Raw genomic sequence first — 27,600 nt, forward strand, 5'->3', positions numbered from 1 at the left:
CCAAGTAAGGAAGGAAGCGAAAGTCACACCTGGCATAATGTCACTGATATGCTCTCTGTTCAAAAACATTTGCCAGGAATGGGATAAGAGCAGAATTAGTCTTTGAGTAAAGATATCATTCTTATAAACAATTGTCAATTGTCCTATAATGAGCATTGCAATGGCACATATCAGATTTACATTCTATCACCTTCGTCGCGTGTTTCTAACCTTCCAGACCAGCGGTTTCATGACCGCGTGGAATACTAATGAGTTGTTGTTCGGCATCCGCCATGTTGATGTATTGATGGTACTTGCATGATTGAATAATGACGATTTGAGTTGAATTCTCTACTAGACGAATTCCCTTTGAGGCCAGTCTATATACGTAGAACGCAGACGTGATCTTAGGGTCATCCCGTTCCGCTTCTCTCCCCTCGATGACGACCCTAAGATCATCTGCGTAGCAGGCGAATAGTAGTTCCGGCACGGTTTACATTGTTTCACGAAGGATTTTCTTAACAGAGAAGAGTAATTAACTGCTCACTGAAATAACTAATTTAAAATTTTACGCAACTCAGTTTGTTAAGTTTACTGCGGTTTTCGATATTCTGCGAAATCGGTAATTACCGCAAGCTGCACGCTAAAATTTGGTTTTTCGCTGCTGTCAATATAATCAAAAATAATAGGCAGATTAAGATTTCCGTTTTTCCTTCCCGCAAACGGCAAACGTGACCACGTTTTCATCGTTTTCCTACATTTCACTTTACCTTTTGCAAACCTTCTCGACAAAGACAAATATTCTTTCGTTTATCTACTACTTGGAGATTTTTGCGATTCCTTTTCACTAATTTTAAAGAATTTTTTAATGGTCAACTGACGTTTCACGTTTGCCGTAAACGAGCTCTTAAATTCTCTAATGGAGTCGTTGTATTGACTGACGGCATTGAAAAGCCCTCACATCAAGCCGTTGGAATGGACACGAGTGAAAAACGTCTGCGCATGCTCTAAATCCGTATGCAAATTATTCAAAACATATAAATTTGACTTTCAAACATGCCTGATAAATTGGACTTATTCACAAAATGCCAAAACTTAGTGTCCATGCTTGAAACTTAAGGGTAATTCTTTCATATTGTGTTTCTTAATACAGTTTCTTGGTCTGACAAAAGTATACTTCGCGAAATTTTTTGTATACTTGGAGAAAACAAACATTTATTTTCTCACTCAAACTCTTCAAATTCTTAGAAAACGTGCTGAAGTGCACGCATGCGCAAACGTTTTCCTTCGGTGTCGTTGGAATGTCTAAGTTCGCTGAATATGGAAAACCGCAGTAATACTTGGCAAGGGAAGAATGGGTGCTGCCTCTCATCAATTCGACCCGTGTTTGAGCCTGTGCTTCCAGGGTTTTTCTCCGGGCGTTTTATCCTGATTGGGTTACCTGTGGCTAGATTTAAATTTGACGGATTTGGGTTGACAGGAACCCAGGGTATATTCTATTGTTTTAAAAATCAAAAAAGAAAAACGGGGGAAAAAAGAAGCAAAAGTGTGAATATAATGTTTAGATCACCCATCCAAGTGCTAACCCTCCTCAGACGAGCTTGACTCAGTATCTTGAACGACAACGATTAATCCACTGGACCACGCTTCCAGGTGAATCAGCATAACAATAGCTGTGAAAACAATGCACCATACAGACTAGACTTTTTAACATCATGCTTTCAACCGATTCCGTGCGTGGCAGAGATGCAAGGGATTAGCCGATATGGTCTGGGGACCGGCTGGTCTCTCCCCTGATGCTTCGGCTAGAACATTTTCTTGCGTAATTCGTACAACCAAGGGCAGAAGGATTTAATCGCCGTCAGGTCCGAAGTCCATACGACGCCTCAGCTCTGCGGATGTCTCGGGGGTATGGCAAAGTGGAGTCGTATTTTTTATCTTTCTTTTGGTGGGTTCGAATCCCAACTTATCCACATAAGATTTTTATAAATTTTATAATTTTTTTATTATATAAATATTCAACAATAACGTAATGCAATCTTTTTAGTCAAAAACGATTTCTTCCTAATCGGTTGCGCTATAAGCCTGTATGAGCTCGATCAGACGTTATCAGTCATGCAAGCAATATCGATCCGAAAAAAGTAGTGCTATGCTTTCCTATAGGTAATACGTATAGGGCCGGTAAGTAAAGGTAATCGTATGGGGACGAGTAAAATTAAGGATTAATTTCACGAGTGTTTTCAAAGTTTCGAAATTTGCCGAGTCTCGAAGCGACAGGGGCAATTTCAAATGTGTTTTCAAAGTTTAGAAATAGTCCCTTTCACAGTTCCCTACGCCATCTTGAAAGGTAGACGTGCCTTTGCATCGAAGCGAGACGATCGCGAACGATGAGCTTGCAATGATAGGGACCTGTCAAGGTGTTAAAAAAAGATCTCTATCATTGCAAGCTCACCGTTCGCGATCGTCTCGCTTCGATGCAAAGGCACGGCTACCTTTCAAGATGGCGCAGGGAACTGTGAAAGGACACTATTTCTAAACTTTGAAAACATATGTGAAATTAATCCTTACTTTTAAGAGGGACCATAAGATTATCCGTTTATCATAATATAGGGCAAAATTCAACGAAAAAAATCCGCCTTGAAACCAATATAATGCCCGTGCGTTGTCATTTATTGTGAACTACAAATCAAATGTAGCTATGGTTCAAAAGAATTTTATTCAGAATTCACACGTGTTTCTTCATTACATGTGCTCTCTTCTTTTAAACTTTGGACAATAATACTTCAAGGTTTTCTCCTTTACTAAAGAATACCATCGATCACTGAGTCTAAACAATAATTATTTGGCAAATTTCCCTTGGATCCCACTGAATGAACTGTTAAATCTTGAAAAGAAAGTACTTCAACCGAAAGAATGGCAAACGTAAAATATCCCGTCAAAACCCATAAAAACATGCATAAAACTAAAATGATAAAAAGGTAAATTATACACCGTGAAAAAATGAAAAAACGTACTGACGTTTCGGACGCTATAGTCCTTCCTCTTTTACTCCGACGAAGGACTAGCGTCCGAAACGTCAGTAAGTTTTAATTTTTCATCTTTTCACGGTGTATGATTTACCTTCTTATCATTACTGTTTCATTAGAAACACCGACGCAGCTCATACTAGTTTTTAGCTAGTTATATCTTCTGCATAAAACTATAGATTCCTACCAACATTAATATCATCTGTTGTAAGATTTGTGTAATAATGTAAAAAACTTGAATATATATTATAAATATTTTTTAAAGACAATGAAAATTTGAGTCTATTTTAAGTTTAAGAAAGTCTAAAAAATTAGGTTATGCGGCGAGCGGTAGGGTTATGGAGGGAGAAGTCCACGCGTTTGTAGGAGCAGGCGTAACTCAGTTGGTTAGTGCGCAGCCTTCAGAGGCTAGAAGTCGATCCTCAGGAACTCCACGTCTGTTTTGACTTCTCTCTATTCTGTGTAGCTTTAATTAGCTTTAAATACCTGTAAAAAGGAGCACTGATAGTAAGAGGAGGTAGAGGGCGCACCTTCGAGCGCATTGAACGTGAGGCAAAAAAATTACCTTTAGCTTTACCTTTTTTGTATCAAGTGTTATTCTAATAATAGCTCGTGATCCTCTCAGGCAGAGCAGAGCAGAACGAACGAGTGCAAATGATGATGAAGATAGTAATAATGATAATGATAATGATAATGATAATGATAATGATAATGATAATGATAATGATAATGATAATGATAATGATAATGATAATGATAATGATAATGATAATGATAATGATAATGATAATGATAATGATAATGATAATGATAATAATAATGAAATGATAATGATCAATGATCATGATAATGATAATGATTTAATGATAATGATAATGATAAATGATAATGATATGATAATGCTAATGATTAATGATAATTGATAATGATAATTGATAATGATAATGCTAATTATACTGATAATGATGATACTGATAATGATAATGATAATGTATAATGCTATGATATGATAATGATAATGATAATGATAATGTGTAATATAATGATAATGATATGATAATGATAATGAGAATGATAATGATATGTAATGATGATGTAATGATAAGATTAATGCTAACGATGAAATGATAATGATATGATAATGATAATGATTAATGATTATGATAATGATCCTGATAATGATAATGTAATGATAATGATAATTGATAATGATAATGAGTAATGATAATATAATGGAATGATAATGATAATGGTAATGATAATGATAATGATAATGATAATGATAATGATAATGATAATGATAGTAATAATAATAATAATATCCTTGGAACTGCAAACATCATTAGAAAAACTCTCATGATTACTTGATTCTTGATTTCTATTTTCCCTTTAAATTGATTTATTTTATTTTTTATTTTAATTACACCTTGTATTGTAAATATATTCTTGTTTTCCCTAGGCCCATGGATTGGACTCGGTAAACTATGGATTTTGTAAGCAAAATTGAAGCAAATTGTAAATAAAGATAATAATAATAATAATAATAATAATAATATTAATAATAATAATGATAATGATAATAATAATAATGATGATGATGATGATAATTCGTATTGATTTTAGTGATATTTCTTTTCGACAAATGGAGAAAACTGTTGTTTTGTACGAATTGAGTATTTAGATGTGTTTACACAGTAGAAGATGGATTGACAAGCGATGTTTACAGAGCAAACAACATCAGGCTTAGCTGGTGTTATATGGACCGAATAGCAATTAAAAGTTTTTCCCTAAATAAACATCTAAGTGACTGCAATCGAATTCTAAAAACAGGATTTTGAATATCTACTAAAAGCTTCTCCGGTTTAAATCATTTAAGTTATATTTTAAAAAAAAATTTGACCCTTGAAATATTCGTTAAAAAAATTCAAAATATTTGTTCAATGGGTCAGCGGTCGGTGCTCAAAGCTAAGAAATCTAACGGATTTCATTAAAGTTCTTTCTATTTTCGCTATAACCAATTAAGCTGAATTAATTGAAAATTGTATTAAATTAATCTTATTTCATTGCTTTTGTCGAACAGGGGGGAGAGAGAGAGATCGTAATTCGAGTGATGCAAAGAAAATTCGTCACCAAATGATTCGTAATCATTTTTATGAAACTCTTGAAAGCTCGTATACTGAACAGGGGGAATCTTTATAGATAAAACATGAATGACAACTTTTTTTTTTCATAACGGTTAAGGTGTTTTATTATATTTAATCAACTGATGAAGTTTTAGGTACTTGATTGTCGTCTTAGTCTTATCTGTTTATTGGTTCCGTGGTTTTTTCACTTAAAACCTCGCCAGAGATTTAAAAAAAGAAAACTTAAACAAATAACCTTCGAAAATAGTACTATCGGGGACTTGACAAGCTGTTCGTCAATGCATGTCATTGATTCAATTAGAGAACGTAGGCTTCGTAACGTAACTGACAAGCCTCTGCATGCACTTTGGACAATCCCCGGCCCAAGCTGTCATAAGTGGTTGGCTATCTTAATGTTCTATCTAGCACTTAAGGAAGAAATAAGTTTTATTGTGTTTTCAGTATCTTAATCTAAAATTTACATTCGTTTAGAGTGGGGTGAGGAAAAACAACTCGTTCTTCGTTCGATTTGACCATTGGGGGAATTTCCCTTAGCAAATTAATAACAAAAATAAAAATGAAAAAAAAATAATAATAATGATAATAATAATAATAATGATAATAATGATAATAATAATAATAATGATAATAATGATAATAATAATAATAATGATAATAATGATAATAATGATAATAATGATAATAATAATAATAATAATAATAATAATAGTTCTTTTAAAAGGGAGCCCACTGTCACAAAAGTGATTTTAGGTTAGGCCCTACAGGAACATGTACATTAAAAAAAAGAATATACATGCAAACATCTCTATATATAATATCTATATGTAAAAAAGAAAAGAATTTTTTTCTTTTTTTCATATTTTAAAATTAAGACGCGGGAAGTATATCTTGAGATTTGAGAATTGAGAGTTGTTTTTTTTTCGGTGATTATGACCAACTGGTCTAAAAACTTGTCAATTACGAATTTAAAAACACATTTTTATTTTCAAAATAAAACGGAGAAAAATTAACGTAATCTTAAAGTTTACTACGCAAGGCCTAAGTTGTTCCAGTCTTCAGAATTAATAATGAGTATAATAATACAGTTGACTTAGTCGAAATTTAACTGTTTTTGACTGGGCCATATCGTTCCATCGTTCGTTTAGGATTAAAATTATTTTTCTAATTACAACATTTTTTGTTTACTTTATCCTGTGACCATTCAAATATAATTAAGTCCCCCATCATGATATTTCATGCTTTCTAAGTTTGACAGTCATCCAAAACCTTCTCTGTTTGTCGATATTATGATTAAACACCTTTTCCATTCATCAACTGGTGCACAGAAAAACGCCTTCCAAGGTTGAGTATTTCCGGTTATTTTTATTTTTCTTCCGAAATGCAAATTTTGATGAGCACTAAACATTTTTAATCCAAGTGTTTCAGTTTCGTAAGGAGTCCGGTCAACGAGACAACAGCTTCGGCAAAAAGTTCTGATCACAAAAGCCAAGTGCAACTGAGTTTAAAGTCATGAATTGTGAAATAGCTCACAACCGTTCGAACAACTGTATTACGTCGCCCACGGAGACCGAAACCATTTCATTCATCGTAGTAGTATGTATAGGGATAATTGGCTGCTCTATAGCTGTATTAGCATTAGGAAGAGAGTTTTTTGTCGGGAAGACGTCTACATTGGTTATCGTGGCTGCTCTGACTTGGGTAGATTTTACTGGAGTGCTATTAACGAGTTCTTTTGTCTTCCATGGTCTTGTTGTTGGGAATGGATGGATTGGAGAGTATCCACAATGCCAAATACAGGTAGGATAAAAGCAAAAATAAAATAAAATAAACATAAGATACATAATCTGTCTAAGCCGTATCTTACTTAGTTTCCATTTACGTTTTAAGCAGCATAGGACTCGGTAAGTTGACTATGATTCCAGCGTCATAATTCCTGAGATTTGCAAACGGTATAGCTCCAACAAAACGCTCATTTTTCCTCCCTACGAAGATAACTTTAATTAGATTAATTTACGTTCATGATTTTTTATGTATATTAATGTTTTGATCAATTATACAGATAATAAATTAAAATAAAACTCTAAAAAAATGGATGTTCTCAGTTCTACGTATCAATTAAAATTATTTTTTGCTCGAACAGACTTATTCCAAGAAAGAAAAAGGAAAAAAATATAAACGCACGATTAAAAAAAAATTGTTTCATTTCTAATTGCAGCGTCAAATTTTTACTATATAGTATCGTTGTTTCATTTCCAAGGCATGTTTTAATATAGTTTCTTTTGCTTTAACTAGTTGCTGGTTTTCTATTGTGGCAATAATATCTTGCTATAACATGCAATATGCAATCCTAGGCTTTCTGTATATGGGGGTGAAGTTCCTTGACGAACCGGCTGCACTTTAGTATACTAACACGGAAAAAAAGAAGAGTAGGGCGAATGAAACGCGTGGCGAAAAACAGCACTCATATTATTACAGGATTCCATGAACTATAGCCCTAGAATGAAGTGGAAATTCCTGTTAGAATATGATAATAAATATATAAAATCAAAAAGGGCGAGAGAACTTGAAAAAAATGAGCTTCCTTGCCTCAAAATTTTCAGATACAGGAAAAGAAAGTATTTCTCTACGTTTTTGTGAAACTTTCGGACTCTCGCCAAAAACGTTTTACAAAACAGTGAAATAGGTAAAACCCTTTTCCTGAGTGAATAAACTTGTGTAAAGCCGCGCGAGTCGTATACAAAAATTAGCCGCTCAAAGTTTCAACATGTAAAAACCTTTTACTAGTGCTTAAAAGCTGAAATTAATGTTTCTTCGACCATATAGGATATTTTTTAAACTTTGAAAATGCTTTAATTTTCACTATAGTGACGAAAGCATATACGAAATTAAAATGCAAGCACAAGTAAGAAAGATTTTAACACTTAGTGTCTGTGCTTGAGTTGAACCAACATTTAAAAAATATACAGGGTACGTCTCTTGTGTTTGTGTGTGCTTATGTATAGTAAAACCAGGCAAGTTTTGTATTACCTATTTCAGGTCCTTAAGTGGCTATAAAGGGATATCCAGCACTTCGAAGTACTAGCCACGTTTAACGCAAAATGTACATACAAAAATAATCTAGGGGAAAAGCATTGCAAATTGTTCCTCAGTGCCTAAGATTCCTTACACGCGTACTATGACTCCGTAGGGAAAATTTTTGCCCAATATAAAAATGTGAAATTTAACAATTCATTATTCGTCGAAGTGAAAATCGGCGAATATTTACCAACCCGCGAGCCTTTGAGTTTCGTGTTTATTAGTGTAAATTTTGGACGTACTTGAATATCAGAAAAAGGACAAAATTTCAGGAATAAAAAGCGTTTTAGTATTTTTTCTGCTCTGGCAAACTTTGGAAAAGCTCATAATCACCACTCGAACAGTGACTATCGTTTCAGAATCACCGTGGTCGCTCGACCAATCACAGCGCGCGACGAAACTCTTTACTATACTGATGCAAATTGTTTGCTCAAAGATATTGATGTCACTGTAAAAAACACAGCTGTTGACGAAGTGACTTCATTACTAGATCTGTCTTTAATCTCTCTCTTTGCGTGAAATTTCTAGTATAAAGTAAGATTGAAAGCAATAATCTCGTACCCAAAGCCTGCGTTTTTGAACGCATGCGCTCTTATACCTGAAGTCCAAGAAATCCTGGTCTCAAAAAAATGGATGATGCCAGAGCCCTCGTTCTTTGCCCGCGCAGGCCAGACGAAACGCTGGCTCTGGGTACGTGATATTGACTTATAGCTTATGACTTCCGTCAATGTATTTTTCTTGTAGGCATTCTCCACGACAACCTGTTGTATTACATCAGGATCCATCGTCACATTCATGGCCATCGATCGCACTGTTTCACTATGCAAGCCGTTCTTCTACAAGACAGCGGCTTCACCGTCTCTAGCACGTGCAATCTGCGTTGCCATAGTAACAATATGCCTTCTGGTCGCTTCTCTTCCATTCATGGGTATTGGGAACTACATTTTGAGTCAGACTGGATCATATGTCTGCCACATTGACCTATATTCTTCGAGTCCAAAGGACAGAGTGTTTATTATCATCCTAGGACTAATAGCTGTAGCTGTAGTTACAACGATGTTGACTTCAAATATCGTAGTCTTTTATCTCGTCTGGAAACTGAAGAAAAGCGTCTGCAGGATTTTTCCCTTGGAGCTAAACAGGAACTCAAGAAGAAAGAATAATAAATGTATAGCGGCGAAGAAAGAACAACAGATGGCTCAGTTCGTGGCTTCAGTGTCTTTGATATTCTTGCTAACATGGCTACCTTTAACAGTAAGTTTTATTTATTTTTACTTAATCTGCAGGTATGAGCTAGTCTCCCTCGCATCCGTTTTTAGTGTCGGTCGTCACGTAACGCTCCCTCCCCACAAACGTTGCGCGTTGCTACTATTGAGTAGGAGGTTACGTTTTGCTTAATTTAGAGACCAGTTATCATTTATATGAAGCAACGGACTACATTAGGCAACATTGCGCGCAACACATTTTAATCGAGAGTGACATAGGTTGCGACAAGATCACGCAACATTGTTCCAATACAACGTCTTCTTTTGATAACCACGCCTGCTGCTATACTAAGACTTTTGTTCAGCGGTTTTCGCTTTAGTGTAACCTGATTACCTGAAACTGTCAAAACATTGCATGGCTCTCTTCACACTATTAATTTTAGTGCGCAAGATGTTGCAGAAGGAGTGAGTGATTCAACTCCTGTGATCAGTAATGCACACAACAAGTTTCAGGGGTGGACAAACGCTACAAGAACCCTGTTCCTCGCAATGTTGTACTGTGTCTGCGCGATAATGAAGGGATGTGGGTGGGTAGGGTCTGACTTTGTCCCGCTTCCTGCAAAACAGGATCAACTTGGTTAACCTAACCTTTAATAACCTTTAATATCAAGCGTTTCAAACGTGATACTCCGTCACATGTACAGACCGCTGACGTTATAGAGCTTTTAATTAAGTGTGACGTAAATCTTTTAAAAAAACGAATTTCAGGTCCAAAAGAAAAGTAGATAAACAAAGGTTTTTCTTACGTCATTACAGGATTTACAAGATGTCGAAACTCCGATGGGTATTGTTCTAGAAGTAGAGAACAGTTTCCACTTTATTTTAGCAGATTTTTAGCAGTTCTGGGAAATACATTACTGAATTGAAAGCTCTATATATTCGATATTCGACACGTGGGAGATATAGGCCTAAAAGAGGAGTGCAAGAAATTCTAATCTTAACTACTCTTATTTATTTTTTATTTAGGTACGTCTTTTCTGCAATTACTTCGAAGTTTTGCCGAACAAGACCTTAGACCTTGTTGCTATGAAGATCGCACTCTCAGGATTTATCGCTAACCCTTTTGCCTACGTTCTGTTTAGAAATATTTTCAAGCGAACACTAAAACGAAGTTTCAGTCAAATACAAACTGGAATTGGGAACAAAATAATCCTAAAACCACAAAGTAACAAAATATTTCATATCAAAGTGTCGAGAATTCATCGGGAAAATTCAACTGTTGAGCCGTCAAAGTTTGTCACTGACATATTCGATCCGAATTTTACTCACATCAGGTCAAACACTTTGGAAACAATTATATAAAATAGTTCCTTGTTGGTTGTTGTTACATTTATAATAATTTCTTTTATCAACCATATCGACTGGAACAGCGTAAAAATCCTATCAAAAGAGTCGAAATGGAATCAACGGAAGTGGTGGGAGGCATGCAGTATAGCAAAGGATAAGAGCACCTTATTTAATCGAGATAGTGGTAGAATTTTACCAGGAAATTATATTTGCTTGCTTGATGATTGACTTTTTTTTTTTAATTCTTAATTTTATTTATTCATTTATTTATGTTTTCATTTATATATACACACATATATTGTCATTATCATTATTGCCGTTTGTTTGTTTGTTTGTTTGTTCGTTTGTTTGTTTGTTCGTTTGTTCGTTTGTTCGTTTGTTCGTTTGTTCGTTTGTTCGTTCGTTCGTTTGTTTGCTTGCTTGTTCTTGTTTTATTTTATTTTTCATTTTATCTTATTTTTTTATTATTATTATTATTATTTTATTATTATTATTATTATTCATTCATTTATTTATTATTATTGTTATCATTATTTTATTCATTCATTTATTTATTTTTAATTAATTAATTCATTTGTTTTATTTAATCTTTCCTAAGCGCGCGCGAATCTGTTTAATTTAATGCGCGCGCACATATGCCATGGTTTGATCGCGTTTTTCTTTGTCAATTTTTTCATTTCCCTGAGGATGGCCGAGTAGGCCGAAAGCTCGGATCATATCCATTAAATCTATGGTTGATAAAACAAATTATTATGAACAATTATATAGTTGAATAGAGCGGCGGAGCCCTTATCAAGAGGACACCCGGACACTGGCTAGCAGACTAGCTGTGTATGCAGCCCCAAAATTTTCTTCTTATATTTACTTCGAAACTTACCTTTATTCAGAGAACACGGACACGAACACTAACATACAAACCCATTTGGTAATTTTTGTTACATATGAGAATCTTTAACTTAATAAAAGGACACGATTTATCGAATTTACTGATATTAACAGTTTATTTACACTATATTAGGGTTTAATACCATGCATTAACAGCAATAGAATTTGAATCAGTTTTTTCCCCCATACATCCTTTTTGAATTCGCTTATTAATACCGAATCAAAATATGGCGACCAATTTGAATAAGTATTATTCTGCACTGTAGTAGCGACTAACTAGCCTCGTGTTCACGTAGAAATATAAGTGTTTTCACGTGTATGAGATACTTAAGTCAGTTGCTAAGCAGAACAATGGTTATTCAAATTGGTCGCCATCTTTCGATTTGGTGTATTTTCTTCGCCAATTTTGAAATTAAACAATAACAGGTTTTAAAAATATTAACCAATATTGCGCAAATTAAGCAAACTCTACACCAGCCAAGGTCCCAAAGGATCCCGCTTAATAGAGACGTCATCTCGCACCCCATGGCCACAAACGTTTGTGGGGAAGAAGAGTTGCTTGACGACACCAAAAAAGGCAGCGGACAAAAATATATTACTACAAAACACCCCCTTCACACTCAAAGTCCAAAGACAAAGACTGATACTGTATATGTACAACCAGGTATGTATGTCAGTGAGTGCTTTGCAACTACGGCAAGAATTGGAAGAGAAAGACCTAGCAGTCATATTGTTGGTATATTGGCCATCGAAGGCTTTTTCTGCTTAGTGCAATTCTTCTTCAAAAGGTGCAAATATGAATCAACGTCTTCCTGATGCTCGAGTGCACATAAAAAATCAGTTCCAAGTCATCTGAATCAAAATACGACTATTTCAAAAAAAGACTGGTGAAGGTTACATATATACCAAGCTTGAAATGTACTGTGAATCATATGTAAATAATAGTGTCAGCAGAGAAGAAAAATATGCCTAGGAAAAATGTGCCGACGAAGCCTTTGGGAAAATTCCATTCACCATTTTCCATGCATCGGTTCACTGGTCAAACACAAAGCATCCAGTCGAGGTTGCAAGGTTCAAATTTGAATAATCCTTTGAAAGTGCCTTGGCGCCTCGCTTGAGCGCTTTGTGTTTGACAAGGGAACCAATGTATGGAAAATGCTGAATATTGTTGTGACCTTTCTCTAATTGCAATTGCATTCACATCGCCCATAGTGCATTTAATTAAAGCTTTTGCGACAAAGAAGCAAACATGCAGCATAATCTTTACCAACTTGAATTACCTATGTATGAATCGCATAACTATCCCTTATACTGGTGACAGGCAAATACTGCAAGTTTTATGCTATCAACAAGAATGTATAATTTGCTTGGTATTCCAATACCTGAATAAATCTTGTGTAGTTTGTTATTGATGATACAAAAAATTCTACAAGACTAGAAATGGCATCTACTGATAGGAACATATATTAAACATGGAGCACTCATTTTATGATAATCTGATTATATTTGCACCAATAATTGTCTGTGTGCATCATGTTCACTATCTAATATGTGACCTATGGTCTGCATTGTATTATTAGGCACAAAAAAAAACAAATGTTTATTATTATTCTTGTTTTTGTTATTATTATCATTATCATTATTATTATCATTATTATTTTTATTATTACTATCATTCAATTGAACACATATCTTCCCCCTATAAGACACATGTTATTATTATTTTTAATATTATTATTATCACTATCAAACACATATCTTCTCTAAGAAAATGGGACATATCACTGTAAAAACCTGTGATAAACTACAGTGGTAAATTTAGTGGTAAATAATTGGTTTTGTTGCAATAATAGATCCATAATGTAATGATATAAATGTAATAATAGTGTAAGCTACTGTAAACTATTCAGTTGTATTTGTATTCTTTCATAAAATCAAATTTAAAAACTAGGTGGAATTACTGGTGTTTCTTGTCGTTCTGGTCAATAACACAGAGGATGTTTTCGAGATACATGTATTTAGTGTTTGTAGTAGTCAAAGAAACCACTTACAAGGAATATTTCAATAGTCCTGAAGACCCCTTAGGTCAAAAGCTCAAAAACAGTTAATTTAGGTTTGAAGTAGCAGTTAAAATATTACAAATGCATCAAAAACACCTTGATTGTTTATGTCTAGATGTATGCCCACATATCCTTTCAGTTGTGAAATCGCTAATCACTATTAACAATTAACCCCTTCAATCTTATCTTAGATAGCTTATCTTAGATAGCTGTAACTTTTAACAATTTCTACTGTAAAACCAAGAGACCATAATGGAAAGAGAGGGACTTTCCCAATATGTAGTTCCAGAAATTATCCATCCCCCCCCCTGACCCCCCTACTCTTCGGAAATTCCAAATTCCTCTGTGGGGTGGGTATGGATAATTTTTGGGACTACACAATAAGGGGGGAAATTTGGGATAATCTCCATTCCTTAAAAGTTATGGTCTCTTGGTAAAACTTGCAAAGGCTTACATAATATTCCCACACTGGAAACATGCTTATTGAATCCTATCTTAGGACTAAATGAAATGGCTGCCATGGCGATGACTGGCCATTCTTGGCAAAAAAACTGTAATTGGCAAGACAAGGACTAATAATATTGTCCAACAACCATTAAGCTCTCTAATTTACCAAAATTATGTCATCTTGAGAGTACCTGCTAAAAGTTACAAAATATTCCCTATGGCAGGAGGGGTACACATTTCTACAACATTTTAAACAAGCATTTCCTTTCTTGCAATTTATGTTGACCAATTATAGAAATATATCTTCTGCCATGTTGGTAGATATTCCAGGAGTGGAGTAAGTACTAATGAAACTCCAGGAATAGTGTTACTTAGGTATCTCAGCATACTGATCACTCTTGTCTTGGAGTATCTGTCATAAAATGGAGATCTCAAGAGATAAAACAGCAGAAGGAAAGACCTCCTTGAAATTTCTGCTTTCTCCACCACATTCAAATCTGAGGAATCGCCAAGCAAGACCAAGGATGAAACATCTGTCGCACAAGAAAGCATCCAAGGTTTCCATGACTTTTCTCCAAACATGAACATACTACTTAGATGGATCAAGGGTCTTGATATGTACAGGCTTTCCCCAAGCAGTCTTTTCGATGAGAGTTCTGTAGGAACACATGGTTGATTGTCTTTGCTTTTGTCTTGTGTTAAAGGTGGTAGCGACCATGTGCGAAAGCCATCAGTAGGTACAGCTGTAAGGGTTCTCATCTTACGCCTGGTCCTCATCCCTTCCCATACTGGAGTTGGTGTCTGACTTTTGTCATTAGAGCCATTTGTCTCATCAATAGAAGTACTCTCTTCTTCATTGCCATCTTTTTTGTTTTTCAGTATTTCTGAACGGTCTAATGGCGGTATAAGTGGAGAACACTGTATCCCCGACTTGTATCGAAACAAAAGGAAAAACCTAAGTGCAGCCTTGAAGATCTGTATGACAATAACAATCACCCACTTGCCAGCTTCACCAAGAACACGTTCAGCACCAAGCTCTATGAACACTTCAAGATACTCCACAACGGTCAACAAAAGCACAAGTTTGCTACCATCTTTGACGCTGTTATAGATGCGAATACCTTTCCCTTGTCTAAAAACGCCATCGTGCATTAGCGTAAGCAGTTGTGATGCCGAGTAAACTAGTTCTGCTAGAGCTTCTGATGTTCCAAAACGACCTGGTAAAACATACGACAGAAGTCGAAGAAAGGATTCTATTTTCGAGGCAAAGTCGGGATTTTTCAACATGTGCTCTTTGTACTTGTTTTCTAAGGACTCCCATTTTGCTACGCATTGTCGAAAAGCTTGTTTCGACATGGAAGAAAGCTCTGTAAACCAAAAGCCACCATCTCCTTCCGCCATTTTGTCTTGGTTTCTTGTGCTATACTTGCTGAGGCTGCTGGGAAAATAATAAGGGACGATGGGAAATCCCGTCTAACGCACGATAAATCACGGAGTATCACGGCATATAATTAATCTAAAGACATGTTATTAAAGTAATCATCAACAAGACATTGTCCTGGTCCTGGTTCGTGTATGCGTTTTTTTTCTTTTGTATTTTCAAAGGAGAAAAAAAAAGAGAGAAAAAAGAAAAAAAGGAAATATCGCGCAGAGGTTCCTGGGATTGTTTTTTTACATCGTATTTACTGACACAGGTAGCCCAAACAATGTTCTTGTGTATCGGCTCTATAGCAATGTAAGGGGAAGCAAAATAAAATTCAACACAGCAATATACTGTAGAATTCGTACTCCTTCTTCTTATTTATTTAATTGTTCCTTGTTTGAAGGAGGTTTTTGTTTGAAGTTGCTTGTTGGCTTCCTTTGCTTATGGGTTACCTGTGGATAAGGTGTCATGCTGGTCGTTGTTTGCGTGTTTCACGTGCTCAGTACGTAAATTGTAAGGTCTTCTTTTTCTCTTCATTATCTCCTTCGAGAAGAAAAAAATCTGCATGTATCCTTCTTTACTGGATTTTTCAGTTCTTCTACCATCATGTGTGAAGTTGGATTCTTTGAAGGACCCGAAAAGCTGATGGAAGTATGGTGGAAATGTTTACCACCGGATCAGACCAAGGTCCTCGACAACACCAAGTCTGGGGACCTCAGAACCATATCAAGGCAAGTTTTAAACATATCCTATTTAATTAAATTATTATATTCCAGTGCTTAAACTAACTGATTTCTATATTAATTGAAGCAATGTTGTTTTTTTTTCACTCGTTTTTTTGTTTTACGTTTTCTATTTTAATGTTAAACAATATTTTTTTTTTGAAAACAGATAATAAAATTATATATTTCCTTTTGCACCTATTAAACATTTTGATATATATGGAATTTCTTAGCAAAAAGGATGGTCATAAGCTAGCGAAGAGTACAGGCTATTGTACAAGTGTTTATGTTACTAAGTTAAGATTATGTAATCGTGACAGTTTGAGAGAATGATACAATATACCTAAGCCTATTACGTAATGCATGGCTTTGTGTAACTGTAAAATCTTTTACCTACCATCTCATTACATTGGATCATTAACACATTTGATAATAGCTCATGCTATTCTTGGAGTGCAACAACGTGACCGAAAAATCTCTTGCGACATAAATAACAATGAAACAGCTGCCATCATGGTTGATCTCACAAGAGAAGCTTAATGAGGAGTGCTTCGTATAGTCGATCAACATAGCGGCAATGACCTAACATGCACCCCAAGAATAGACATGTCTATGAACAAACTTCACAGACATTGTCCACATTTTGCCGTATTAACAGGGCATGATTTATATGGATGGCTATGGATCAAACTCAGAAATAACAGGTTTTAGTGCTCCCCTACAACGGCAAACTTTTAGTAGACAATTTTCCATAGCTTATCCTCTAATTATTGTTACAAGAGAAAATGCTTGCCATAATCCCCCCCCCCCCCCCCCCCATAAATTATGAATGCTCCATTGGTATATTATGTATATAAGTATATCAGCTTCACCCGCCAACAAACTGCATAGAAGCAAAATATGATGTTGGGTTTAGAATGGTTTTATTTAACCTGTCAAATAGTTAGTAGACGACTAATTATAAGGGGCAGGTCATTATGTAGATTGTGCAAATAGGGGGGTGGGACACCAGTTGTTATGCAGGCATAAATAAAGGGTGGTGGCATATATATATATGTTATTTACAGGCCAGGAGGTCCAGATAGGGAAAAACTGTGCCCGAGGTCTTGAATATGCGGACAGTTTTCAAGACCGCGGGCACAGTTTTTCCCTATCCGAACTGACTATAGGACGGTAAATAACTTATTTATTTTTTTCCCCTATTTTTTTACTTGTTTTTGTAATCGTTTGGTTTTGTTGATACTGACAAAATACCGCCCGCTGAAACAGCCAATCAGAACAGTTCTTCACAACAGTTTAATTTTTGGAAGCTTAATAAATAAATAAATAAATATAATATAATATAATAATAATATAAATATTTATATACACATTTTTACCATAAATAGGTGAGCTTCCAAGCATTCTGACAGCTAAATGAAGTCGGGACCCCCATTTTTTATTTGCAAATTTATCATGCAAAATGTTTAAAAAATTTGATGTTAGAATCTTTTGCCCATGAACGTCCTTAAGTGCAAAATAAATTGAATGTAAAAACTCTCAGGTCTGCGAGCTACTACAAGTATTTATTACATTGCATTAATGTGGTATTTATTTTAGGGAGAAATGGGAGAGAATTCTGGAGTTGGTGAATTGTCAGATCATAAGTGTGACAAAGAATGAGGAAATGACTGCATATCTTTTGAGGTAATCTTTAAATGTACATCACCATCACCTCAATCATTACAATCATCATCACAATCATCATCACCATCACTGTCATTATAATCATAGCTATTAGCACCATCACGATCATTACCATGATCATCACAATCATCATTATCATCACCATCACTGTCATTATAATCATAGCTATTAGCACCATATCACGATCATTATCATCATCATCACCATCACAATCATCATTATCATCACCATCACTGTCATTATAATCATAGCTATTAGCACCGTCACGATCATCACTATCATCATCATCATAGCTATTAGCACCATCACGATCATTACCATCATCATCATCATCATCATCACAATCATTATAATCACCGTCACTGTCAATATAATCATAACTATTAGCACCATCACGATCATCACGATCATCATCGCAATCATCATGCTCACCATCACTGGCAATATAATCATACCTAGTAGCACCATCATGATCATTACGGTACCATCATCATCATCATCATCTACAGTAGAATATAATACGCTTCAAGCATATTAAGCAACAAGTAACATGCAACAAAACCTTCACCATTTACCTTTTTAAAATAGCTGTAATATGAGGGTGTTTCTTGATGTAATTAATTTTTAATCTTGGCTAGTGAGAGTAGCATGTTTGTATCCAAGACACGGGTGATCCTCAAAACATGTGGTCAGACGACGCTACTGTACAGTATTAAACCAATGATGAGCATGGTTAAAGAGGAATGTGGACTGACAGAGATTCAGGTAAAATTAAGGCATTTGAAATCAAAGAATAAATGATAAAGTAATGGTAAATATATGTCTTCCATTCGGAGGTGGATGGGTGGGCATGGGGTCACATATCAAAACAGCAGGGGTAATGATAAATCATTCACAAGTATTTAGTGGTACAGTATGTTGATTAGAGGACTGATATTGTGCTTGTTGGAAATTTTCCAACATTCTCCCTCAAGGTCCCAGAATTTTACTCATCATTGCTCAAGAGAATTTCACCTCTAAATTGTGCCTGAGGTAGATCACTTGAAACTTGTGCTTCTTTCTCTTCACATCTTTTGTGATGGCACTTCCTGCATGATGTCTGCACAGAGCACAGAAAAGGCTGTCCTTATTTAGAAAATGCTGATATTGCATGGCATGACATCAACCCCAACACATGCATAGCAGTATTTTGTGTCTGAATATTTTCTAGAAATATTTAAAGTCTAACCAACCATATTTTGACAGATTTGTGTTTGTTGAACCACAGGATTTTTTCTACTCCAGAATGAGCTTCCTTGAGCCAAAGCTGCAGCATGCTCCACACCAGTCATTTGACCAAGAGGTATCTTGCATAAATATAATTTTAAACTTGAACATAGAGTTTCTCAAGTTGTGATTGGTCAAGTGACCAGTGATATGATTCTGAGAAGATAATCGCCGCTGGAGCGATGACTATGAGGTTTTCCAAAATTTTCCAGATCTGAAGTAATACTAAAACGTTTTTTTTAAAATCCTAAATTTCAACTTTTCTCTGATATTCAAGTCTAAAATTTATACTAAAACGATTATTCCCCTCGGGCTCAGTGTAATTATGGTGAATATTTACCTCGCTGCTTGAAGACTCGCGGCTCGGTAAATATTCCACCACCAATAATCACTTTGCCTTTGGCAAATAATTGTTAATTAACACTTGATTATTATTGACAATAAAATGGTGCATTGTTTTAAAGGGAATTAACGGAATTAAGGGAATTAAATGGTTCCACAGAGTGGATCTTTTTCCACAGCTGGAATCCGATTGCAATTTAGAAGTTGATTTTTGTGGAGGGAGTAAAACTGTAGAACGTCCCAGAGAAAAACCTTCAATTACAACACTGAGGCCGGTGGGTCTTGGAATGGGTCTCTTTGGTGAGAATTCAGCTCTCTCACAGCTACACCAACCATGCTACCATGCTTCTCGCATGGTTATATTGCACTCCCCTAGATCAATCTACTAGGTCCTTACAGACTTACAAATCTGTAGTACCTTTTGTTTTTAGAATGCATAAATAGTAATTTTGTGTAACATCCAACTTACTCCTACACCTCCCACTTCCCCTGTACTTATTTAATTGCAATGTCGTTATTGGTTGGTAAACACCAAATGGTAAGGGTGGCTGCAGCTGTAAAACTTTGGATTTTTAGTGGTCACTGTATGTCTGGGTCTGTTTGTCAGTTTGAGTCCTGCAGATGGCACATGTGAATAGAGTTTGTTTGTGTGTTGTTGTCTCCCTTACGTTACCATAAGGGTTATTCTCAAAGGTTTTCTGATTGTTATTGTGAGTTGAGAGTTTTGTGCTTAAAATATTAAATGTAGTGGTAGGGTTATTCTCAAAGGTTTTCTGATTGTTATTGTGAGTTGAGAGTTTTGTGCTTAAAATATTAAATGTAGTGGTAGTGACTGCAAAGTGTTGTAAGTTATGAACATTATCAGCAATGACTCCCAAAATATATCATTGCATAAAATGAAATAATAAAATATTGAATTTATGAAGACACTTGTACCAGCATGGCAATATGGGAAGTGGGCTGATTTTATTTATTTATTTTTTTAATGAAAATTTTGATTATAAATACAAAAGTATTGATGCAAAAAAAAATTAAAAGGTTTATCAGATTTAGTTTAAAGATTGTATCTGCAAGAAAAAAATATGTGCATTGCATATGGAAAATGAGTGAAGTTAGCTAAATCTAGAGCTATATTCCTACCATTATAATTGTTATTTATTTGTATATGTAATAGGACTCCATGCTGTACAATTAAGAAATAATTGGACAAGGAAAATATCATATTTGGCACTCAGAGGAATTTTTCGAGTCTAATATTATTTCTTGATTGGGGAGCATGAAATCCCATTACCTGTTAATTATATAGCTGCTTAATTAATCCCATATCAACAAGACCTTTCCAATTAAGAAAGTAATTGGACAGTTACCTATATGGGATTAATGAGCAGCTGTATAATTAATAATATATATAATAAATTAACATGTGTTTCTTTATAGGCTCAGTGGCTGGATAAATTATTTCCTAGTAAGTGATGATTCAAAAGATTATATTTTTTAATTTAGACAGACTTCTCAAAACTACCAGGGGGTTGACTGGCTCCAGGTTAATAGTAGTGGCTAATATACTCATTATATCTCTTAGGGGTAAAAATCAGCGATTTGTTATCTTTTAAGGGTATTAAAATTGAAATTTAGAATTTCTGCATTTCTTGGTACCTCTTATGGTATCTCTTACATGTAGGTGTAAAAGATCGTCCAACTGCGCCCTTCTTAAAGGAAATCCAGTGTCTTTAAGGGGTATTTTTGAGATAAATTTAAGTTAATTGTTTGTAATAATTATTATTTGCATGACTATTAGATGGTGCAGCTTATGCCCTGGGAAGGATAAATGGACGTGGATGTTGGTAAGTAAGGGGATATATTATAATATACTATTTTTACTAGGTAATACATATGAATGGCATACCATGAGATACTTGCAGTTGGTGAGATATATTCCATGGTGTGCCAGAACAGATACATATACATGTACATGTGTAGCTATTTTATCCCCACATCATTGAGAATGCTTCTAGTCAATAGGCCCTTTGCAGCTCAGTAATCACGTGCTAATTAATTTAATGAGAGCAAATGAATGAACATCTTGATTCCCATGTGTGAAGTATACTGGTGAGCAAACAAAATTTCTACAATATGTTTCAAGAGATCGTAATAAAACTGCATTTTGTGACACTGTGTGGTTACACATCGTTTCATTCAGTTCTTTAAAAGTAGCTAAAAAGAATCACCAATTTAAAAGAAAAGAAAAAAAATTTCTGAACCAGTACAGACACGTGACCATTACCTGCAAAGGGCCTATTTAGTCAAGTATTTAAAACCCTGCATTACTGTATGCCTGATCGGAAGAAATGGTGGAATACTGCTCAGTATACAATTATGGTTTCTGCATCCTGATTGGCTGTATAGTTAACCCTTTAACCCTGCCAAAATCCCAAGGGGTCTTAGCACATACTTATAAAGAGTATTATTCAGAATGCTTTAGATGATTGCCTTATTTTGAAAACAAGCCAAGCTAGCTAGTATGTGTGAGCCATAATATGTGTGAGTCATATATGGCTCACTTGGGATTTTGAGCCTCAGTTATATAATTTATGTACGTGAGCCAGCTCACTTGCGACATAGAGGGTTAATGGCATGGGTAAAAACTCTAGTAGCATAAGACTGATTGGTGAGATTTTCATAATTTTTTAAATCTTTTTCTTTCAGGTACCTTTACACCCTTAACTCTGGAGTGGATGAACCAGACCAGACCCTAGAGATATCCTTACTTGTAATAATTAATTTATTAACTATTCATATTTAATATTAAGAATCCCTTTCTGTGTTCATATCATTTATAAACATGTGGGATGATAAAAGCAACAGAAAGAGTTAATTTTCAAATTAATATTAATTAATAAATTTGCAAAACATGTTGAAGGTAATTAAGATTATTATTTTTCACCTGTTCTGGAGGTTTGGGCAATTCATATATAATATGTTGTTTTGTCATCAGCTTGATGGGCTTTTTGCAACAAACAGTCACATTCTGTTGTATGACTTTGATAACTAAATCAATTCAGATCTTGGTTGCTTGAGGAAGGCTCTGCTGGATGGCAAGCAAAAACGTATGTTTGAAAAGGTTTTGGAAATGACATCAGTAATCCAGCAAAAAATCTTTAAATAAAGGAAGTCCATTTCTTTTTGCCATTCAGTAACAGTCATGTGTCAATCTGTTGCAAAAGGCTTATTGTTTTAGTATAATTAAGTGGTCTGTCACAATGGGCCACCTATTAAGTAGCTTAGCCAATCAGGGAGCAAGATTTGTGATAGATCATTAGTATGTTTAGATTAAGAATGCAACAACCAGACTAAGTATTCTTATTGTGGGGAGGGAGTGAAGACTGACTACAACCCTTTCAGGCCCCTTGTTGTTGTTGCTGTTACGTTGTTGTTGTTGTTTTGGGGGGGGGGGGGGGGGGGGGAGGAAGGGTTAAATAAAATTAGAAACTTGGTAAAATTTAGAATAGTCCCTTTTCTCATTCTGTAAATACCGCTGTGTTTTAAGACTGAAGACTCATCTCTGCAGGCTTAGCCTTGCTTAAGAGTAAATCATTTGCAAATGTCAACTTTAATGTAAAGAGTGTGCAGCTTGAACAATACCAAGGTTTTGAAATCCCACAGACTTTAAATGGTATCTGTGAATAGCTGACTTATAAACAAGGCTAAGCCTGTTCAAATGAGTTTGTGGTCTTCAAAAACAGCGGTAAAAAGAAAACTAAAGTTCTGCTCCATGAAAAAGTATCAAGGCCTCTTGTTGTGTCTGCCTTCAATTCATTACAGGGTAATAATCTATGTAATACCATCCTTAATAATTGATCACATCTTGATGCAAGACTTGGATCCTGACATAATGAAGGAGTTCTACAAGAATGAGAGTTCTGATGTCAAGCATGTGACAAAGGTAGAATGTGATTTCCTTTCATTTCTAACAATTATACAATATATTTTATGGGAAGCGCAGGTGTAATAGCGGTAAGAGCACAGCCTCTCACCATTGCGGCCCAGGTTCAATTCCATATTCCTGAAATCAATGTGCTATATGATAATTTAGAGTTTCTAGCTGGCTTTCTTCTGTGCCTTGAGAGTTTTTCTCTGGGTTGTCCTGTTTTTCCTACTCCCGGGGAAAAAAAAACGATTCCCAAATTGGGAATTTGTTGGGAATTTCCTTGAATTCCCAACGAATTCCCATCCAATTCCCAGAGAGAACAAAATTTGGAATGTGGCACTGATTCTCAATGTTAGTTTGTTGGGAATTTTGTTTTTTCTATTGGGTATTTAAGGAAATTCCCAACAATAAATCCCTACGTTGGTGTTGGAATTGGGGATTCAAGGAAATTCCCAATTTGGGAATCCAGTTTTTTTTCCCTGTGAGGAATAAAAGCCACTTTTTAGAATCCCTGATAAGATTCCTATAATTATCTTATATATTAAATGCTCTGCTTGGAATTTTTTGAAACTTTAATTTATAGTGAAAGGTTACTTTCAATCAGCTGATTGAATTTAAAAAATAAATTTATTATAACACGCTCAAATATTTGTGGGTTTGTAAAAGACCTGTGAATACTTACACACTTATTATTGATACATCATTAGAAACAGATTACTAATGAAGATCACATTTTCATGGCTTATTATCCAGATATCAGGCATTAAGGACTTCATTCCAGAGGCTTTGATTGATGATGCATTGTTTGACCCCTGTGGTTACTCCATGAATGGACTTATCAATGTTAGTATACATTTGTATATGTTGGTATTGCAATTAGGAGAGAGCTGCCAATATAAACCCATATTTTTGGCTCAGAATTTCCTCGCAATACGAACATCATGCTACAAAATTCATTGTGATTTTGAATCACCAATGAGGGTTTATGTTGACAGAGTTGAAAGTATTAATCCTGTATTGGCCATTTTTGCTTTACAACTACCCAGACTGTACAAGCAATACAGGATATTTTCTCACAACTCCTGCCATTATAAACCTGTATTGGCAGCTCAGAATCGCAATAACTTATGTTACTCCATTTTATACTCCACTCTTATATAGAGTCCAAGTTTAAGTTGGAGTACTCAGCGCATAGCAAAACTGTAGTTTAAGATACGCAGCAACTCCAACCTTCCAACATTGACTTGGAACTATTATTCATGATCACTGAACAGATTTTTAATATTATAGTTCTTTGGGGAAATGAAACATTTCCCAATGCAAAACCACATACATTGATTCTGCCCCTCAAGATGGCTGCCTTAAAACCCTCTCCAAGGGATTCTTTAATACATGACCACAGAACATCCTTGAAAGTGGTTAGATTAGATTTGAAATTATACTAGACATCTAGTATCTATAAAACTGAAGGTTGGGTGGGGGGGGGGGGAGATGGGGGGTAGGGGGGTGAGACATTGAGACATGAACGTTTAGTGTGGTTGTTAGCAAAATGCCATGAGGCTAAAGCACCTCCTCCTTGACTTTTGTTTTGCATCACATGTACACAACATTTATTGCTGAATATGTTTTCTCTTGTTACTGCAGGAAAGTTATTTCACCATTCATATCACACCCCAAAAAGAGTGCTCTTATGTTAGCTTTGAGACAAACTTCAAACTTGTAAGTACATTTGCAGTTGTGTATTGCACATTAAAAAGTGCCACGGGAATGCTTGTTAACGTCAGTGCGGCAGCTGTAGTAACAATCATTCATCAACAGTTATCATCATCCGCCATCATCATGAGGGCCATAATCAACCATTATCATGAGGGCCATAATCAGCCATCATCATGAGGGCCATAATCAGCCATCATCATGAGGGCCATAATCAACCATTATCATGAGGGCCATAATCAACCATTATCATGAGGGCCATAATCACCCATCATCATGATGGCCATAATAAGCCATAATCATGAGGGCCATAATCAACCATTATCATGAGGGCCATAATCAGTCAACATCATGAGGGCCATAATAAGCCATTATCATGAGGGCCATAATCAACCATTATCATGAGGGCCATAATCAGTCAAAATCATGAGGGCCATAATAAGCCATAATCATTAGGGCCATAATCAGACATAATGATGAGGGCCATAATAAGCCATTATCATGAGGGCCATAACCAGTCATCATCATGAGGGCCATAATCAGTCATCATCATGAGGGCCATAATCAGTCATCAACATTTGGGCCATAATCAGCCCTTTTTCATGCTTTTTTATTTATCATCTATCAAATATGTTTTTGAAGGTTTTTCATGAAGCAGTCAACAATCAATTATTTCTTTCCTTGCAGGTTTGTTATAAGGATTTAATCAACAAAGTGTTGTGTGCTTTCAAGCCAGCCAAATTTCTAATGACCTTGTTTGCTAATAAGGTAAGAATCAAACTAAATATTTAAGTTTACAAAATTAAATATAAATCTCTGTGGTCTACCTGTGGAGACCCGTTACCAAAGGAAACCCAATCCAACTCATGTGTTGTCTTGTATATTATAGGATGCACCGTGTAGTCCTTCAATCAAAACATTTGAAAACATAATAACAGGCTACAAAAGAGAAGATTTTCAGTTGTGCAAGATGAAAGAATACAACTTGAGTTATGGACACTTTAAGAAGGACACGACCAGTCCTATTAGCTGAGACAGGACAATTGTGCATGTCAATAACACCCTATGAGTAGAAAATAATATATAGATCTTAATCAGGATTCCCAGGGTTCAGGGAAAAGTCAGGGGAAAAAAGTCAGGGAAAAGTCAAGGAATTTTTTATTTAGTCAGGGAAATTGCGATTTTCACCTAAAGTTAGGGAATTTTGTTTAAAGTTAACCATGAGTATCCGTGTGATACTCATACTGTTTGCAATTTTCGAATAGACTGATAAATCTTTTCAAGTAATGAAAACAATATTGAAGTATCCTGTGTAATATGATAAGAGCAGGGCCTAGGTAAAAGTTAGGCATGTGGCCCATGCTTGCCCGTGCGGCTCAATAAGGTCAGTGAAAACTGTTATTTAGTCAGGGAAAAGTCAGGGAATTTTTATTTTGAAAATGGCTGGGAACCCTGATAATGTTTTCCTATGTTTTCAATAGTATGTTCTAGCCACTATCGGGTCAATAGCCATGACACATCGAAAAGACGGAAAATCTTTTTTTTTTATGTCACACTAGTATACCGAGCTACGCTGGTCAAAAATTCAATCTTGCACCTTCTGTGGTCTCTCAGAAATATTAGTAACCTCTACTGCCTATGCAAGAAAATGCAGTTTTGCTGCTGCAATACAAATGGCAAGCTATTTAAATAGATTTTTTTCGAGTTCCAAATTACCGCTGTGTTTCTTCATTACAGGCTCATTTACTCAGGCTTAGCCTCGATTTTGTGTAGAATATTCACGTGTTCCAGTCAAGGTCTGTCAAGTTTCAAAGTGTTTGTATTGTTGAAGTTGTGCATTCTTTACTTCACTGTTGGTATTTGTGAATATGTAAACACTGATGCGAGGCGGCTAACCCTGTGTAAATGAGTCTGTAATCAAGGAACACAGCGGTAATTTGGAACTCGAAACTAGTCTATAACAAGATGCTGAACGATGATAGGTGTTTGTAGAATAATAATAGCTTTAGATATTTTATGAAAATAAACATTACTTTTATCAGCGTAAGTTAAGTTTTGACTTTTCGTCGAACTCGTAAACAATTAATGAGAAAATACAATACAGACGTCATACCTGCAAAGAGTTTGTAAATCGGAACCAAAATCACCCTCAATTTTAATTCGAAATTGCTGGTAGGCTTGAACTAAATGTTTAGTAAAGAAACTAAACATTTTTGGGTTTGAAGGAGGCTATGTGGACTCTTTTGATAGGGGTCAGTGGCGTAGAGAGAGTGCCAAAGTTGGAGGAGCGAGCACATCCGTTTTGGCGCGAAAATACCCGCCAAATTTACAAGTAGCCCAACAACTGTGCAT

At 35.4% G+C, this 27,600-nt stretch overlaps 3 protein-coding genes across 3 annotated transcripts; 2 read left to right on the forward strand and 1 right to left on the reverse strand.

Annotated features, from left to right (window-relative positions):
- Window positions 1-6,624: 6,624 nt before the first annotated feature.
- On the forward strand, window positions 6,625-11,086 carry LOC116300945 (prostacyclin receptor-like). Its single transcript, XM_089037408.1, has 3 exons — window positions 6,625-6,946; window positions 8,969-9,478; window positions 10,456-11,086. Exons 1-3 carry the CDS (start codon window positions 6,659-6,661, stop codon window positions 10,789-10,791), a joined length of 1,134 nt encoding a protein of 377 aa, XP_088893534.1. The 5' UTR covers window positions 6,625-6,658; the 3' UTR covers window positions 10,792-11,086.
- A 1,777-nt stretch (window positions 11,087-12,863) lies between these two features.
- LOC116300946 (peroxisomal membrane protein PEX16-like) lies at window positions 12,864-15,607 on the reverse strand. Its single transcript, XM_031709922.2, has one exon. The coding sequence runs from the start codon at window positions 15,567-15,569 to the stop codon at window positions 14,445-14,447; it is 1,125 nt and encodes a 374-aa protein (XP_031565782.2). The 5' UTR covers window positions 15,570-15,607; the 3' UTR covers window positions 12,864-14,444.
- A 461-nt stretch (window positions 15,608-16,068) lies between these two features.
- On the forward strand, window positions 16,069-27,290 carry LOC116300947 (S-adenosylmethionine decarboxylase proenzyme). Its single transcript, XM_089038309.1, has 12 exons — window positions 16,069-16,326; window positions 17,917-17,999; window positions 18,638-18,764; window positions 19,267-19,341; window positions 21,045-21,072; window positions 21,406-21,451; window positions 22,314-22,365; window positions 23,470-23,550; window positions 24,289-24,378; window positions 25,180-25,254; window positions 25,936-26,016; window positions 26,138-27,290. The coding sequence occupies exons 1-12, from the start codon at window positions 16,198-16,200 to the stop codon at window positions 26,279-26,281; spliced, it is 1,011 nt and encodes a 336-aa protein (XP_088894435.1). The 5' UTR covers window positions 16,069-16,197; the 3' UTR covers window positions 26,282-27,290.
- The last annotated feature ends 310 nt before the right edge of the window (window positions 27,291-27,600 follow it).

Source organism: Actinia tenebrosa, unplaced genomic scaffold (genome assembly GCF_029948245.1).
Source record: "Actinia tenebrosa isolate PJP-AT-01 unplaced genomic scaffold, QUT_ActTen_1.0 PGA_scaffold5__44_contigs__length_20552954, whole genome shotgun sequence".
NCBI classification, from domain to species: domain Eukaryota; kingdom Metazoa; phylum Cnidaria; class Anthozoa; order Actiniaria; family Actiniidae; genus Actinia; species Actinia tenebrosa.